This window comes from Scyliorhinus torazame, chromosome 8, assembly GCF_047496885.1.
Source record: "Scyliorhinus torazame isolate Kashiwa2021f chromosome 8, sScyTor2.1, whole genome shotgun sequence".
NCBI lineage: Eukaryota > Metazoa > Chordata > Chondrichthyes > Carcharhiniformes > Scyliorhinidae > Scyliorhinus > Scyliorhinus torazame.
In genome coordinates this window covers 103,257,179-103,275,701 of record NC_092714.1, presented here as the reverse complement: position 1 = coordinate 103,275,701, position 18,523 = coordinate 103,257,179, and the positions used below count along the sequence as shown (strand labels likewise).

Below are 18,523 nucleotides of genomic sequence, written 5' to 3'. Positions count from 1 at the left end.
GGGCATGTGAAGAGCTCGGGCTCATCAAGAGGGTGTACACCACAGATTACGTGGCACCCCACCGACATATCTTGGTGGAGTCGATCTCAAAGACACACCCGGATGTATTTCAGGGGTTTTGCACCCTACCCTCCACCTACCGCATACAACTAAAGGAGGATGCAAGATCAGTAGTGCATGCACCCTGACAGGTGCCTGCTCTGCTGAGGCAGAAACTCAATGCTGAGTTGCAGAGGCTGACAACTCTAGGTGTCATTAGGCGCATAGAAGAACCCACTGACTGGGTAAACTCCATGGTATGCATAAAGAAACGGAACGGAGACCTGAGAATTTGCATGGACCCCAAGGATCTTGACACGAGCATTAAAAGGGAGGGACTTGTGTGTGAAATCACAGAGTTTCTGGCAGCTCAAACTTGATGAGGCGAGCACAAGACTGTGCACCTTTAACACGCCCTTCGGCCGTTAATGCTTCCAGTGGATGCTGTTCGGTATTATTTCTCCATCAGAAATCTTTCATTGGGCCATGGAGCTCATAGTAGAAGGACTGCCGGGTGTCCGTGTTTATGTTGACAACATCATTATCTGGGGGTCCACGCGTGAAGTGCAGGATGCAAGTCTCTTTCAAGTTCTCCGAAGGATCAGTAAGAATGGCCTCAAACTCAGTTAAGCAAAATGCCAAGTTGATACGATCACCTTTCTAGGAGATAGAATATCATCAAATGGTGTGCAACCAGCTGATGAGAAAATCAAGGCCATCATCAAGTTGCCAAGGCCAACGGACAAAAAGGGCGCGTTGCGCATTCTGGGCATGATCAACTTTGTGGGAAAGTTCAGTCCCAACCTTGCCTCCAAGACATCACAACCTAGGGAATCCACTAAGAAGGATCTTGGGCGGGATTCTCCGACCCCGCGCCAGGTCAGAGAATCGCCGGCGGGGGGCGCGAATCACGCAAAGCCACTCCATCGGAGAATTGGCGTCAATGGCGCCAGCGTGGTCGCCGCGGTGCCTGTGAGTGCCCCCCCCCGGCGATTCTCCGCGCTCGACGGGCCGAGTGCCCGCTGAGTTCGGCCGAGTCCCGCCGGCGTCATTCGCGTGTGGTCCTACCCGGCGGGACCTCGCCATTCATGCTGCGGGGGCCATTCAGATGTGGGGAGGGGGATCCGACTCCGGGGGGGGCCTCCACGGTGGCCAGATCCGCGATCAGGGCCTACCGATCAGCGGGCAGGCTAATCCCGGGGGTTGGCGCTTAGAAGGCAACCCACGCGCATGCGCTGACCCGCGCCGGCCATGGCGCGCATGCGCAGACTCGCGCCGCCCATGCTGGTGCCCGTATCGGCAGCTGGAACTGCGTGAAGCGCTCCAGTGCCGTGCTGGCCCCCTGTGCGGCACAGCATCGCTGCTCCTAGGGGCCAGGTGGCGCCGTCGTAAAATGCTCCGGCGCTTACGACGGCGTCAACACTTCGACACATTATCGGAGAATCCCGCCCATGGGTTCCAGTGGTTGTCGAAGCACGAACAGGAATGGAAAGCGCTACGCGTTTCGCTAACAACGGTGCCTGTCCTGGCTTTTTTCAACACAGCCAAGAAGACTAAAATCTCCACGCATGCATCCCAGGATGGGATCGGGGCAGTAGTTTTGCAACAGTGTGTGAATGAGGATTGGCTGCCGGTGGCATATGCATCGAGGGCCATGATCGACTCAAAGCGCAGATATGAGCAAATCCTGAAGGTACGCCTGGGGCCAGTCACAAGGTCTCGAGAAATTTCACGACTATGTAAATGTGCTGCCCACATTCTTAGTTGAAACGGACCACAGGCCGCTGGTTGCGATAGTCCACAAGAACCTATGCCAGATGACCCCGAGGGTACAACAACTCATGATGAAACTCCAGCGGTATGACCTCAACCTGATCTACACACCAGGCAAGTTTCTGGCTGTCGCCGACATACTTTTGAGAGCTGTGTCCATAAATTAAGTCTGTCCAGGGGCTGACGAAGTTCAACGACATGTCGACATGGTGGTCTGATGAAAAATCGAGGCTCATCAAGGCAGAATCGGCCAAGGATCCGGTAGTTCAGAAGGTCAGCAGGTGTCTCAAGGAAGGTTGGCCAAAAGGCCCCTGCTCTGCGCACTATAATGTTTGTGCCGAGCTCAGTGAGTTGTATGGTCTTCTTTTAAGGCAACAGGATTGTTATACAACATTTACTGAGGCCGCTCATGCTAAAACAAACTTCACAAAGGGCACCTGGGCATTGGAAAATGCAAATGCAGGGCCTTGGAGATAATATACTGGCAGGACATCACCCAGGACATAGCAGTTATGGTTGAGCAATGCGCTACCTGTTAAATATTTTGCTGCAGACAGAGCAAGGAACTTTTGCAAGTGGAAGACATTGTTGCCAGTCCATGCATAAAGGCATTGTGCACACTGCCCGGGTAGCGGTTGCAGACATGTATGATGCGCAACGGATGGTCACATATGAGCTGCACGTTCATCGAGTGTAACCCCTTTCTGTTTGTGTGGAGCGGCATGCCATCTGCAGGTGCTCGTAGGGGGACGTGCATCCCATCGATTACCCCCTGGACCCGGGGCATCACAGTGATGGTGGCGAACTCCGCTGCCCAAGCATCCTGGTGGGCTTGGTCCACATTGAAATGGATGTATTGTACCGACTGGGCATATAGGGCCTCCGTGACGGTGCGGATTGCACCTGTGCACCGAGGTCTGTGAGATCCCAGACAGGTCCCCACTCGGCACCTGGAGTAAAAGTTCAGGGCGACCGTCACCTTGACGGCCACCGGGAATAGGCGTCCTGCCCCATTCTCTCATGGTGCCAGGTGCGCCATGATGTGGCAGTTATGTTGCATTGTCTCCCTGCTCAGCCAGAGTCTTCGACGGCATTCTCGGTCCAGTAGGTCATCGAATGTCAGGCGCTGCCGGTACACGCGAGGCCTCATGTGGCGCCTCCTTTGCACCTTCTCCTCTTCAGCCTGTTGGGCAGCTGGCTCTCCATCCTGGACGGCTGCCTCCTGTTCCACTTCCTCCTCGAGCAGCTCCTGCTCGTACAGCCACAGGGCATCCTTCATAGCCATGGCGACTCGCAGGAATGCTACCACTGCTGGTTGAATTCCAAAATACATTGTCTGCATGGGGTGAAAGGCTGTCATGTTAGCTTGGTGCATACCCCGTGCCCAACCAGGTCCAATGGGCTACATGGTGCCCTGGTTGGCACTGCTAGCTCTGCCTCTGCTTTTCACCCCCCCTCCCCCACCTGCATCTCCACTCTCTTGGCCTGTGGATGCCTAACACTGTGGGGGCCTCTGACCCTGACACCTCTTGCTGCTGCCAGGAGTACCATCAGCTGGCGCTGCCCTTGCCAGGAGTGCATTGCGCGGCCCCCACTGGCACCCGCGTAGGGGCTACTGTGGGCATTGTCTTTGGCTGATGCCTCCGGCAGGTGGCGGCCGAGCGATATAGTGGAGGTGTCTTGTGGAGGGTGGGGTTGGGTGTATGATGGAGGGTGGGGTGGAGGGTGGGGACTTGGGTGCCGGGCGGTGGGGTGGGGTGGGGTCCTACGCCTATATGGCGGTGTCACTCTGCAGAACCAGGAGCCAAAGTGGGTGATCAGCGGGATGCGCAGTAAGATGGCTGCCTTACAGACCGTGGCAATGGCGGTCTGTGGCTGGACTCTACCACAGTCCCGTTGGGAGTTGCCCCAGCCACATGGCCTGTTCCTGATGATGGTGACGGCATCGCTGCCGCTCTCGCCGACAAGGTACACCACGAGTCCGGTGGTGGCGGCGATGCTGAAGATCTGGGGGCAGTGGAGGCGACACAGGGGCGAGGTGGGAGCCTCGCTTTGGTCCTCGATTCGGGAGAATCATCGGTTCGTCCCGGGAGGGATGGATGGGGGGTTTCGGAGCTGGCATCGGGCAGGGATTAGAAGAATGGGGGACCTGTTCATCGATGGGACGTTTGCGAGCCTAGGGGCGCTGGAGGAGAAGTTTGGGCTACCCCCGGGAAACGCTTTCAGGTACATGCAAGTGAGGGCGTTTGTGAGGCGGCAGGTGCGGGAATTCCCGCTGCTTCCTACACGTAGGATTCAGGACAGGGTGATTTCGGGATATGGGTTGGCGAAGGCAAGGTTTTGGCGATTTACCAGGAGCTGCAGGAAGAGGAGGAGGCCTCGGTGGAGGAGTTCAAGGGCAAGTGGGAGGAGGAGCTTGGGGAGGAGATAGATGAGGGTCTGTGGGCTGATGCCCTGAGTAGGGTTAATTCTTTCTCCTCTTGCGCCAGGCTCAGCCTAATACAGTTTAAAGTTACTCACAGAACGCATATGACAGGGGCGAGGTTGAGTAGGTTCTTTGGGGTGGAGGACAGATGTGGAAGGTGCTCGGAGAGCCCAGCAAATCACATCCATATGTTCTGGTCGTGCCCGGCGCTGGATGGGTTTTGGAGGGGTTTTGCGAGGACTATGTCCAAGGTGGTGAACGCCCGGGTCAAGCCGAGCTGGGGATTAGCATTATTTGGGGTATCGGACGAGTCGGGAGTGCAGGAGGCGAGAGAGGCCGGTATTCTGGCCTTTGCGTCCCTGGTAGCCTGGCGGAGGATTTTGTTACTGTGGAAAGATGCGAAGCCCCCTAGTGTGGAAGCTTGGATCAATGACATGGCAGGGTTCATCAAGCTGGAGAGGATAAAGTTTGCCTTGCGAGGGTCTGTGCAAGGGTTCCTCAGGCGGTGGCAACCGTTCCTAGACTATCTCGCGGAGCGTTATGAGGAGGTCAGCAGCAGCAGCCCAGGGGGGAGGGGGGGAGGGAGGGTTTCTGTTGGGGTGACATTTGGGTTAAGGTGGGGGGTTTCCCTATTTGTGTTTTTAAATGTTATATGCGGGGTTATTGTATTTGGGGGAAATCCAATGTATAATTTCTGCTTGTGTTTTTGTTTCTTTTTCTTGTTGCGGGGGGGGGGGAGGGTTTGTTGAAAATTTGTTGAAAAATTTGAATAAATATATTCTCAAAAAAAAACGTCCCAACAATCAACTATATAGTCTGTACAGATTTTTCCCCTTTTTCACCCCCCCCTCCCTCATTCCCCTGTGAAGAACAGCTCCTCAAACACAGTCACAAACATCCCCCACCTTTCCTCAAACTCGCCTGAAGAGCCCCTTAACTCATACTTTATTTTGTCCAACTGCAGGAAGTCATACAGGTCACCCAACCAAGCCGCTACCCCCGGTGGCGATGCCGTCCGCCACTCCATCAAAATTCGCTGGCGTGCAATCAGCGAGGTGAAGGCCACGACATCGGCCTTCCTCCTCTCCATGAGCTCAGGCTTCTCTGAAACCCCAAATACCGCCACCAAAGGGTCCGGTTTCACCTCCTCCATTATCCTGGCCAAGACCGCAAACACTCCCGCCCAGAACCTTCCCAATTTTTCGCAACCCCAAAACATGTGCGCGTGATTCGCTGGCCCCTGCCCACACCTCTCACACTCATCTGCTACCCCCTGAAAAAAAACACTCATTCTCGCCCAAGTCATATGCACCCTATGCACTACCTTAAACTGTACCAGTCTCATCCTTGCACAAGAGAAGGTCCCGTTTACCCTACGCAGTGCCTCACTCGCTACTCCCCAATTGATCTCCCCTCCGAACTCGCTTCCCATTTCTCCTTGATCTTCACCACCCGCTCACCTCCCTGCTCCCCCAGCCACTTGTATATATCCCCAATTCTTCCCTCCCCTTCCTCATCTGGAAGCAGCAGTCGCTCCAGCAGGTTGTATCCCGGCAACCGAGGGAACCCCCTCCAGGCCTTTCGTGAAAAGTCCCTAACCTGCAGATACCTGAAATCAGAACCCTCGGCAGCTCTATCCTCTCCCTTAGCTCCTCCAGACTGGCGAACCCTTCCTCCAAATACAAATCCCTCACCTTTACCAGCCCCACTTCCCTCCACCTCCTGTATACACTATCCATCCCTCCCATGAATCAAACTAATGATTCTCGCACAGCGGCGTTAGCACCAACATCCCTTCCACCCTAAAATGCCTCCTCAACTGATTTCATATCTTCACCGTGGACTGCACCAGTGGACTCTTTGAATATCTACTCGGAACCATTGGCAACGCTGCCATCTCCGTGGCCCTCAAACTAGATCCCTTACAAGATTTCTCCTCCATCCTAACCTACTCTAGCCCTTCTCCTTCCCACCACCGCCGCACCTTGTCCACATTCGCCACCCAATAATAATGAAGCAGGTTTGGCAACGCCAACCCCCCCTGCTGCCTCTGCCGCAGGATCCTCCTCATCCTCGCCACCTTCCCCGCCCATACAAAGTCAGAGATGATTGTGTCCACTTTCCGAAAAAAGGCCTTTGAGGAGGGGAGCCTGAAAGATAAACAAGAACCTCGGCAGAATATTCATTTTCACTACTTGGACCCTCCCCGCCAACGTTAAGTGCAGTGTATCCCACATCCTAAGATCCTTCCTGGCCTCCTCCACCAGCTTTGTTAAGTTCCACTTATGGAGCCTTGTCCATTCCCTCGCTACCAGAATCCTCAAATACCTAAACCTATCCCTCGCTACCGTAAATGGCATCCCTCCTAAATTAGCCCGCTGTCCCAGCTCATTTACCGGGAAAACCTCGCTTTCCCCTACATTCAGTTTGTACCCCACGAACCCTCCAAACCTTCCCAGCAGGCCCATAATCCTTCTCATATTCTCCAACTGATCTGAAACATTCAGCAAGAGGTCATCTGCACAGAACGACACCCGATGTTCCCTCTGTCCCCTCATATTCCCCCGCCACTCCGCCAACCCCCTGAGAGCCATTGCCAACAGCTCTATGGCCGGCGCAAACAGCAATGGTGACAGTGGGCATCCCTGCCTCGTACCCCTGTGTGAGTCAAAGCTTTGTGAGCTCATATCATTCGTCCTCACCTTCACCTTTGGTGTCACATACAGCAACCGCACCCATGCCACAAATCTCGGCCCAAACCCAAACCTTCACAAAACCTCAAACAAATACCACCACTCCACCTGATCAAATGCCTTCTCCGCGTCCAGGACAACATTACCTCCGGTGCCAGAACCCCCAACATATTCATCACCACATTCAACACCCTTATGTTATTCGCGAGCTGCCTGCCCTTCACAAAGCCTGTTTGATTTTCTGCAACCACCTCCGGGACACAGTCCTCCATCATCCCCACCAACAACTTAGCCAATACTTTCACATCTGTGTTCAATAGTGATATGGGTCTTTACGACCCACATTCCGCCGGGTCCTTCCCTTTTTGGGGATTAGTGTGATTACTGCCTGTGTCATCGTATCCGGCAACTCCCCTTCTCCAGTGCTTCATTAAATGCCCCCCATCAGATGTGGTGCCAGGTCCGTCGCGAATTCCTTAGAAAATTCCGGCAGGTACACATCCGGCCCAGGGTCCTTCCCCGACTTCAAACCCCTGATACTATCCAGCACATCCCTCAGCCCCAGGGGCTCCTCCAACGCCTGCCTCTTTGCTTCCTCCACCTGTGGAAATTCCAGCTCATCCAGAAACCGCCCCATGTCCCCCTACTCTCCCCCCCGGGTCCACTTTGTAAAGTCCCTGGTAGTACGCCCTAAACGCCTTGTTTATCCTCCCTGCCTCTGACACCACATCCCCAGCCCAAGTCCGTATCTTCAGAAGGTATACTCCCTTCCCCCTTGATTCTGAAAACACCATGGGTCCACCATACCCATCCTCTCCATAAACCCCCCAACTCCCTCGCCATTCGTACCCCACCCATCGACCTGGGCCTCGACCTATCCACTCTCCGCTCCAGTTCACAGTTAAAATCTCCTCCCATGGTCAACTGGTGCGTGGTCAAATCCGGGATCACTGCCAGCAACCCCCTAATAAAACTCACATCATCCCAATTTGGGGCATACACATTTACCAACACCACTGGTGCCCCTTCCAATACCCCACTCACAATTGCATATCTCCCACCCGGATTCCTCACCTCCTTCGTACTCACAAATCCCATTTTATTGCTCATTAAAATCGCTACTTCCCTCGATTTCAAAACAAACCCCGAGTGAAAAACCTGCCTCACCCACTCCTTCCTTAACCTAACGTGGTCCTTCACACGGATGGGCATCTCCTGCAGAAAGACCACCCCGCTTTCAAGCTCATGAGGTGCGCAAACACCCATGACCTTTTAAACAGCCCATTCAGTCCCCGGACGTTCCACGTTACTCATCTTACCAGAGGCTTGCGCCTCCAATCCCCTCTATCGTCCGTCATCTGCCCCACTTAATTCCTGCCCCTTTAATTCCACCCTATACTTAGCCAATCGCAGATGGCCCCTTCCTCTGCCCCCGACCATGTCATGTGTCACTCCCTACCACGTCGCAACAATCTCCCCCGCCTTCTCCCCCACCACCTCACTTTCGTTCACCAGCACAACCTGTTAGCACGGCCGCCCCTGCCTAAAAGCACCTCCCAATGCTGATTGCATTTGTAACCAGCTGCTGGAGATGGAGAAACTGTAATATACCCAATATTTCAGTCATTACATCTCATGATCTTTAATATGTTTCAATCAATTGAAAATGGCAGAAATATCCACCGTTATCACTCCTTAGTTTTAATTTGAATATTTCATTGGCGTAACAGAAATTTTGCAAAATATCTGTACTTTTTAAAGATTATATTATTTACTTGTGTCTTAAGCAGTTTTTGCAAGATTCAAACTTAATAATAGTAAATAATTAATTAAGCTGCATGCCTAATAAAATAATACTTAAGTCCATGGTGTAGGTCGGGCGGCTCAGACGAAGAATTCCAATTGAGTGGAAGCTCTTTTTCATCAGATCCTTTCTGTTGACATTTATCTACCTTTTCTCAATAACTGAGCTTGTACAGTTGGGGTAGCAGATGCTTGATGATGTATCTCAAAGTTGGCTGTGCTACTCATGTACATTCAAGCTGTCAAGGGGAAACATTGTCCAGCAACCAGCCATTCCTTATTTGATTTGGTATGTATGGTGTAGTAAAATTAATTTTTGCGGCTGTGGTTGGTGTAAATAAAAATTCTACATAGAGTGATAGATTTTGGATTCACATTTGCAAGTCCCCAGATGGTAGGTTTCTCGGCTAGAACATTACTGGATAGCAATAAATGGAGCCAAAGCACCATCACTCAAGGAGCATCAATTGGTGCATCCATTATGTATCTCATAGCCATTCATCACATAGTGTTGCAGAGGCCTGAAAGCAGCCCATTATTTCATCCCCCTTGGCAGAGTAACTCAAGTACAGAAGATAAAATGATCAAACAGGACTCTGTGGCACAATGAATTATCATTCTGCCCATTTCCTTCTGGGAACTGCTTAAATGCAGCTCAGATGGATGGGCTAAGTCTCTCCAGTGTGACAGTTCTTTGCTGCCTAAGTAAAATAACTTTGAATAACAACAACTAGCTCATAGGGAACACAAGTCCACGGCAGAAAACTGGCCTTAGTTTGGTATTAATCAGTAGCTGATTGTCACTGTCACACCGAAAGACAGCGGCTATTTTTTTGTTAAACTGGCATTAAGGAGTGAAGTGCTGGAACTATGAAATACTAATGCTCACCATCATATTAGAAAATACATATGAAGAATAACCACCTAACTGAGGTACGAGGCATGTCCCATTGTCTGTGGAAAGATAGCCAGCAAAAGTCATAACTTCAGAGGAGATGGTAGAAATATTACAACATTTAAGTTAAAAATGTCCAAAACTATATTTTAAATGCTTTAGCAAGTTCAGTGTATTTTTTTTTTTTTGCCCATTACAAAAAAATGCGAAAAGTGCTACTACCTCTATATTAAATTTTAATGTTTGTCAAACTTGAGTGCAATTTATGCATCAATGTGATCTTCCTATTCTGCTCACCATCTGGTGCAGCTGGATCCCATAGCAAAAGGTTTTCCTCAGTACTGTCATGGTATCGGGCGCAATCATTTGTTCATGCCCAATTTGTCTGATGGTGTCATCAGTGCTCATGGTTTCAGTAAATTTGCACTTTGAGAATTTTGGCAGGGTCAGATTCCCGGACAACAAACAATGAAGTTATTTCAGAGCAGCTGTATTGGCCACTGGATAGATTGGCCTTCAACATTTGCCACTGTAAATGATTGAGATGTCAATTTCATGGGAATGCCTCAATAATCTTGGTTTTTTTGCCAGTTTTTTCCCCCATCTCAAATGAAGATGCTGATACATGTCAACCCAGCTTTACACTGGCTCGAAGCCCTCCTGGTACCTTAGGCGAGTAACTGACTTTTAAGGATAAATGCAGGTTGGGACTATAATAATCATCTTTATTAGTGTCACAAGTAGGCTTACATTAACACTGCAATGAAGTTACTGTGAAAATCCCCTAGTCGCCACACTCCGGTGCCCATATGGATACACTGAGGGAAAATTCAGAATATCCAATTCACCTAACAAGCACGTCTTTTGGGACTTGTGGGAGGAAACCGGAGCGCCCAGAGGAAACCCACGCAGAAACAGGGAGAACGTGCAGACTCTGCACAGACAGTAACCCAAGCTGGGAATGGAACTTGGGACCCTGACACTGTGAAGCAATAGTGCTACCCACTGTGCTACCGTGCCGCTATTGGCATGTTATTCAACTGTAAATGGTGTCACAGCTGAGCCTTTCCTCATCCCAATCCATGCATGTATGATTTTCAGTTGCTGCATTGTGATCAATACTGAGAACCCTGCTTCCGGTCACGGGGATGTGTTGGGAAGTCGCACATCAGGTGGCTCTCCTTCCACAAACCTGGAAAAAAGGCTCTTTTTGCCCGTAAAATGCCCATTAACACCACAAAACATCCCCACACCACTACCAAAACACAGAAGAAGAAAAAGGTACCAAACAGCAGACAATCCAGAGGATGAGTGGAGACCAGGAGCGGAAAAAGACTGGACAAGCAGCAAACGACTGAACAGGCCGACGCACGAGGCAGTGAATCTCGGGCTTCGCCAGAGCGAGAGGGACTGACCCGCTGCATGAGAAGCCCCTCCACACCAGGGGATGGGTGGAGGATGTTTCTCTCAAGAGAATTGAGAGAGCATCGGGAGGAAACAAAATCGGACATCCAAGCTGCGGTGAAGGGTGCAGTTGCCGAAGCTTTGGTGACTATGCAGGGCCCTGGACAAGGCAGAAAGGCGACTGGAAGCCCAGGAAGAAACAATCAAGGAGATGGAAAGGGCTGCAACAGACCAGGGTGACTGGATCATTGCCCTAGAAAAGAAGGTGGCAAAGCAGGTCGTGACGCAAGGGAACCTGAAGGGAAAAGTTGAGAACCAGGAGAACTTGCCGAGGCAGCAAAACGTACGAAACGTGGGCCTACCAGAGGGGATCGAAGGCTGGGTGGGACAGACCTACCACTCCTTCTGTGGGACAAGGGCCAGGGGGGTAATCATTCTGTTAAATAGCAGGACGATGTTCATGGCAACAAGGACTGTTACAGACCATGGGGAACAGTAAATCATGGTCAGTGGTGTCCTAGACAGGGCACCGGTAGTCCTGGCGAATGTGTACGCTCCGAACTTGGATAACACGGAATTCGTAAAGAAGACCATGGCGGAAATCCCCAACAAAGACACACACCGACTGATCATGGGGGGAGGGGGGTGGACTTTAACTGTGTACAGAACCACGAACGGACATGTCGAACCCCAAAGTACAAAGATCTCCAATATGACGAAGGAACTCAGCCTATTCATGGAACAGATGGGGGAGGCGGACCCATGAAGATTCACCAACCCAGGGGAGAAGGAGTTCTCCTCCTTCTCCCAAGTACATAATGTCTATTCAAGGATCAGCTTCTTTGTAGTGGGGAAATTGATGCTTCCAGTGCTGTTAAGAGCGGAATATTCCGCGATAGTAGTCTCTGTCCACGTTCCACATTATATGTATGTGAGGTTGGAGATGGGCAGTGCCCACTGCCCCCTATGGAGGTTTGACAAGGCCCTCCTGGCCGATAAGGCTTTCTGTGAGAAAATGTCACAGGCCATAGATGAGTATATTACTAATAACCAGAGTGGGGAGGTCTCACCCTCAATGTTCTGGGAGGCACTGAAGGCTGTGATCAGGGGTGAAATTATAGCCTACAAGGCACGGAGAGATAGGGAAGAGAGGGTGGCTAGGCAATAGCTAGTCGACTCCATGCTGGAGGTAGAACGGCGATACTCTGAGGCCTTGACAGTAGAGCTCCTGGCGGAGAGGAAAAATCTACAGATGGATTTTGACCTGCTCTCCACGAGGAAAGCAGGGCACCAACTCAGCCAGGCATGGGGGACCCTGTACGAACACGGAAACAAGGCCAGCTGCCTGCTGGCTCACCAGCTGAGAAAGCAGGCAGCTACGAGGGCAATAGTCCAGATTAGGGATAGCAACAGCAAATTAGTAGCGGAGCTGAAAAATGTCAACAAGGCACTTAAGATCTTCTACCAGGGGCTGTACACCTCAGAGCCCCCAGCTGGGGACTCGGGGAAGATGCAGTTCCTCGATGGACTGGACATGCCAGTCGTGTGGAGGATAGGAGACGGGGCCTGGAAGAATCGCAAGAACTGGGAGAAATCATGGAGAGTATTCGCCCCATGCAGGCGGAGAAGGTTCCCCGGCTGACTTTGACAAAGGATTTGTGATGGCACTGGCCCTGCTCCTGCGGGAGATCTTCACAAATTCACTGGCAAGGGGCACCCTGCCACCTATGCTTGCACAAGTCTCAATCTCGCTGATACCCAAGAAAAACAAAGACCCAACAGAATGCGGTTCCTACAGATCTATCTCACTGCTAAACGCAGACGTGAAAACACTGGCCAGTGTCCCAGCCAAAAGGCTGGAGGACTGCGTACCAGAAGTAGTTGCAGAATACCAGACGGGCTTTGTCAAGGTAGACAGCTAACACTGTACATCAGGCGCCTGCTGAACAAGATCATGACCCCACCCGGGGAGAGAACACCTGAGATGATCGTCTTCCTGGATGCAGAAAAGGCCTTTGACAGTTGAATGGAAGTGCCTCATTGAGGTACTGGAGCAGATCGGGCTTGGAAAAGGTTTCACTGCCTGGGTGAAACCTATGTACAAGTTCCCACGGCGAGCTTACGGACAAACTCCACCAGCTCTAAGTACTTCCAGCTCCACAGAGGCACAAGGCAGGGATGCCTGTTATCCCCGCTGCTGTTCGCCCTAGTGATCGATCCATTAGCGATTGAGCTTAGGGCGGCAAAGAACTGGAAAGGGATCCAGAGAGGAGGCAGAGAGCAGAGAGTCTCGCTCTAAGCGGATGACCTGTTCCTCTACATCTCGCACCCAAGCAACATGGAAGGAATCATGGCACTCTTGGAAGATATTGGATCTCTCTCGGGCTACAAACCCAACATGAACAAAAGCAAGATCTTCCCAGTGAATCCACAAGGGGGAGGGCAGAGCTGGAGGGGTTGCCTTTTAAACAGGCTAGACACAAAATCCTCTACCTGGGGAGTTGCAAATCGCTCATGACTGGACAGGAATCTACAAGAGGAACCCGAAAGCTTGACGGAAGAAGTAACCACTGCAAATAATTTAAGGGGGGAAAAAAATACCGACCGATGTGTAAATAGTTTTAGTTTTACTTTTTATTTTCTCTTTTTGTCTCCTACTGTTTTTCCAAATTTATATTTGTTTTGTATACCAAAAACATTTTTCTAAAGTACTGAGAACCCTGATTAACATTTTATTTCCCTTGCCCATGAATATTAAATTCAATTCTAAAGATTCCTACTGCAATCAAACATTTAATGTTTTTTGATTCATGGTTGTGGTCATTTAAACATTTTTTTTAAAATTTAGAGTACCCAATTCCTTTTTTTTTAATTAAGGGGCAATTTTATTCTGGCCAATCTTCCTACCCTGTACATCTTTGGGTTGTGGAAGTGAGACCCACGCAGACACGTGGAGAATGTGCAAACTCCACACGGACAGTGACCCGGGGCCGGGATCAAACCCGTGTCCTCGACGCCGTGAGGCAGCAGTGCTAACCTCTGTGCCACCGTGCCGAACCTTCATAATTATAGTCTTAAAAAAGATCAAGGATTACACTTGACTACAGCTCTCCATATATTACTGTGTGACCCACTTCCGCACATGATTTGCCATTCCTGTGGAAGTTCAGAAAGATTCATTGCATCCTAACGGCTGGTTAATGTTTAGCTCAACAACACACTAACAAAGCAAAGCAAAGAACTGGGTTATTGTTTGGTTGCTGTGAACCTTAAAATAGACCTAATCAGAATTTAATGGGGTAAATTGTTCAAGATAGTCTTTGCTGGTACAGAGTTCTTTGAAACAGGAGGAACATTTAGAAATTCTGATTGGCACTTCTGATGCAACCCATATAATTGATGGAAAATTATGTAGCCTTACTTCTGCATGAAATTCCCAATATGCCATCCCTGTAATGCAAAATTCTTGAACTGGGGGTACTAAATCACAAATGTGAACTTTATGATATAATAATCTATAATCCAACTAAAACATTTAATAATTTAATTGTGATTAATATTGTTATGACCCTAGAGCCAGTGGATGAGGTTTATTTGGACCTTCAGAAGGCTCTTGACAAAGTCCTGCATAAGAGATTAGCGTGTACAATTAAAGTGCATCGGATTAGGGGTAGTGTATTGAGGTGGATAGAAAACTGGTTCATGGATAAGAAACAAAGAGTAAGAATTAACATGTCTTTTTTCAAACTGGCAGGCAGTCACTATTGGGGTCCTGTTGCCAGACTCCTAAACAACCCTCTTATGGACTGACCTGATTAATACTACATTCCTGTATGCTTCACCCGATGCTGGTGTCTATATATTTACATTGTGTACCTTGTATTGCCCTATTATGTATTTTCGTTTTATTTTATTTTCATGTACTAAATGATCTGTTTGAGCTGCTCCATGAAAAATACTTTTCACTGTACTTCGGTACACGTGACAATAAACAATTCCAATCCAGCTATTCACAAAATAAATTAATTATTTTATTGAGGGAATAAAATGTCACATCTCCAAATCTGCAGATGACACCAAATTGGGTGGGTGGGTGAGCTGTGAGGAGGATGCAGAGATCCTTCGGTGTGATTTGGACAAATTGAGTGAGAGGGAAGATACAGTATAATTTGGATAAATGGGAGGTAACCCACCTTGGTAGCAAAAATGAGAAAGCAGACTATTATCTGAATGGCCATAAATTAGGAGAGTGGAATGTGCAGTAAGACCTGGGTGTCCTCATATACCTGTCACTGAAGGTAACCATGCAGGTACAGAAGGCAGTAAAGAAGTCACATGGTAAGCTGGCCTTCATTGCGAGAGAATTTGAGTATAAGAGCAGGGATGTCTTGCTACAATTATACAGGGCCTTGCTGATGTCACACCTGCAATATTGTGTGCAGTTTTGGTCTCCTTATCTGAGGAAGGATGTTCTTTCGATAAGAGAAAGTGCAGCAAAGGTTTGCCAGACTGATTCCTGGGATGGTGTACTGATGTATGAGGAGAGATTGAGTCGGTTAGGATCTATTCGCTCAGAAGCTCAGAAGAATGAGAGGGGCTCTCAAAGAAACCTATAAAATTGTAACAGGACTAGATAGGGTAGATGCAAGAAAGATGTTCCCAATGATGGAGGTGTCCAGAACCAGGGGTCACAGCCTGAGGATTTGGGGTAGACCATTTAGGACAGAGATGAGGAGTAACCTCTTCACCCAGAGAGTAGTTAGCCTGTGGAACTCGTTACCACAGGAAGTAGTTGAATCCAAAACATTGTATGTTTCCAAGAAGTAATTAGGTATTGCATTTGGGGCGAAGGGGATCAAACGATATGGGGGAAAGCGGAATTAGGCTTTTGAGAGGCAGGAAGGGCCGATTGGTGGTCTCCTTGTCTGATTTTATATATTTCTATGTCTTCCTTCCTGAGCGCGATGTGAAGTCAGGACAGGAGAACCTTGTTTATATAATGTCTTTAATGGAGAAAAATCAACCGGATTGCTTCACAGAATGCAATCTAAAAACGGATGCCAAGCCAAAGAAGTAGATATTACGAGGCACGATATAACGTTTGGCCAAGGAAATATGTTTTAAAGAGAGAAGATATAATTTCACATCTAATTGTACTTCCCATTTCTCTCGTGAGCTTTAGTTTCTTAACAGAACTCTATTTTCTGTTTATTCAGTGAAAACGCCTGATGAGAATGCTCAGACTGTTGCCAGAGTAATTCGGAAGCATGCAGAGGAGGTGAAAGCAGAGTGGGACAAGTTGAGCACTCGCTCTATTGATTGGCAGAAGCGTATAGATGAGGCCCTGGAGAGGCTCCTGGAATTACAAGATGCAATGGATGAATTGAACCGTAAACTGAGACAGGCCGAGGCCATCAAAGATACCTGGCAACCCGTGGGGGACCTGCTGATAGACTCGCTGCAGGACCATATTGAAAAAGTCAAGGTAAATGCCCACAAATTAATCTGCAGTGTGAAGGATGGTTTGGAAAGAATAGTCATGTTGAGTTTATTGTCCTTTTGCATTCAAATCTCCCACAGTTCACAAACTATTGAAGTTTGTCAGAATTTGCTATAAACAGTTAATATTGCCTGCAGTGAGTGGGTCAAATAGTTGTTCCAAATGATTTTGCTATTAGTCTACTTTTATTGAAGATCTATTTCATAACAACATCTATCTTTTCAATGAACATTTGAGATAGAATGGAGGGAAAATTCTGCGTGCTTGTTAGTATGAACAATATTAGGGCTTGAGAATGCAGCATTTTCTTCCCTGGAGTGTCAGAATTGAGTACTCCTAATCAGTTATGAGGAGGGCTGGATTCAGAATAAAGCTTCCTGAGATTGAGGGGGAGTGAGTGGCCTACTCTGGTGAGCAGCTGCTTTCACCCATGAGACTTGACTTCAAAGAGTTGATTTTTTTTTAAATTGCACTCCCAGCAGTGAGTCTTGCCCACTGTAAATATTTCACAGGAAATTGTGGGCTCACCTTTACATGTTTATCTGTCAAAATTTGTAAATTGGCTCCAAATCCAATAGAGAGGGCATTTTAATCATTCCAGGAAGGGGAGGATAGGATAGGCAGGAATTTAAAATTGTGCAACGTGATATCAAAGCATCACGTAATTGCCTGCCTCTATTTTCATAGCGGCAGGTTGCATGGCCTGTCTATGTCTCATTTTCAAGAGGCACAACAGATTATTATAATATTTAAATCAGACTCCCATAGCGCAATTGGTAGCCTGATTTCAAGTTAATGCTGGCCAGCCTGGTTTTCTAAGGCTCGTGAAACCCGAAAAATAAATGGAGATAGGAACAGCCAGATTAGACACTGTTCATCAGCCTTGAGGAGCAGGGTGCTTTAGCCTTTTGCCCTATGATCACTCCCTTCCTCTGCTCTGTGATATCTTCCTCACTTCTGATTTCTATCCCTCCTTCTGCCCTTTGATCTTTACAAACTGCCGCCTTATGTCGCGAGATATTTTCCAACTTCCAGGGACCATCACAAATAGTCCCTAGTTGTGACCTGCTACCACAGGCTTTCCTGCCCCTGTTATCTCTCAATTTGGCCAGCTCCTGGACAGGGAATTGAATAAGGAAATTATAATGAGACCCTGCCATACTTTGTCATGGCTTCTTCCTTCTCACAAGTGCTGAGCTCCCAAGCCCTCCATCCATAAACACGCTCCTCCACCTCCCCTCGTACCTCAGAAATATCACGGTCATTGTAGTGGTAAGCAATTTCAGCCAGTTACAAGTCAGTAGAAGAAAATTGCCCTTTGTTTGACAGAAGTGAACTATGAATTATATAAATTTGAATTATATGCTGATGTAATGGAAATGCTTTCTGAGGGGGATAGTTTTTGGCAGTAGGAGGAGTTATTGGTTGTTAGTAAAACAAGGGTAATTTTAAGGAAGACTATCCCACCGGAGCTGAATCGTTTCTTATTTGCGCTGGCACTGGGAGCAGCCTTCAGGAGCGATTCACTGTTCCTTGCCAATCAAATATCTGCATGGTGGGTATCACGTGGGATTCCGTCATGAATCCCGCTATCGTGTTGCCATTTTGAGTGGACGGCCTGATAGCGAGGTCTGGCGGCTGGGCCACACACCCCTTCACGCAAATCCATTCAAGCGGGAAAGGAAATTAAATTAAACAATCCAGACATCAGGCTGTCTGGAAGCTGTTAATTACAATCTAGTAAAAAAATATTCTCTGTTGGGGATCTCTGAGAGGTCCCTGATGGCAGACTCTGATGGCAGTCTCTGCTGGGAGTCTCTGCTGGTGATGGGGATTTGTGGGTGGGGATGGTGTGGGAAGGATTTGCATTGAGGGAGGAGTGGGTCCTCTGATGGATTTTGGGGGCACCTACCTTAAATACCTACCTCCCTGGCCCATCATGGGGTCTACCGTGCCAGTGACACATTGGCAAATACTTCTTTTTTTTTAAA

General features: G+C 48.8%; 1 protein-coding gene across 15 annotated transcripts in view; it reads left to right on the top strand.

The window, feature by feature from the left end:
* Positions 1-18,523, top strand: part of dmd (dystrophin) — a 3,042,490-nt gene that overhangs the window by 2,682,464 nt on the left and 341,503 nt on the right. For all 15 annotated transcript variants that reach the window (XM_072513983.1, XM_072513987.1, XM_072513978.1 and 12 more), the window contains one exon: positions 16,249-16,517. In XM_072513983.1, the coding sequence (XP_072370084.1) occupies positions 16,249-16,517 (269 nt within the window). The remainder of the gene's footprint in view (positions 1-16,248; positions 16,518-18,523) is intronic.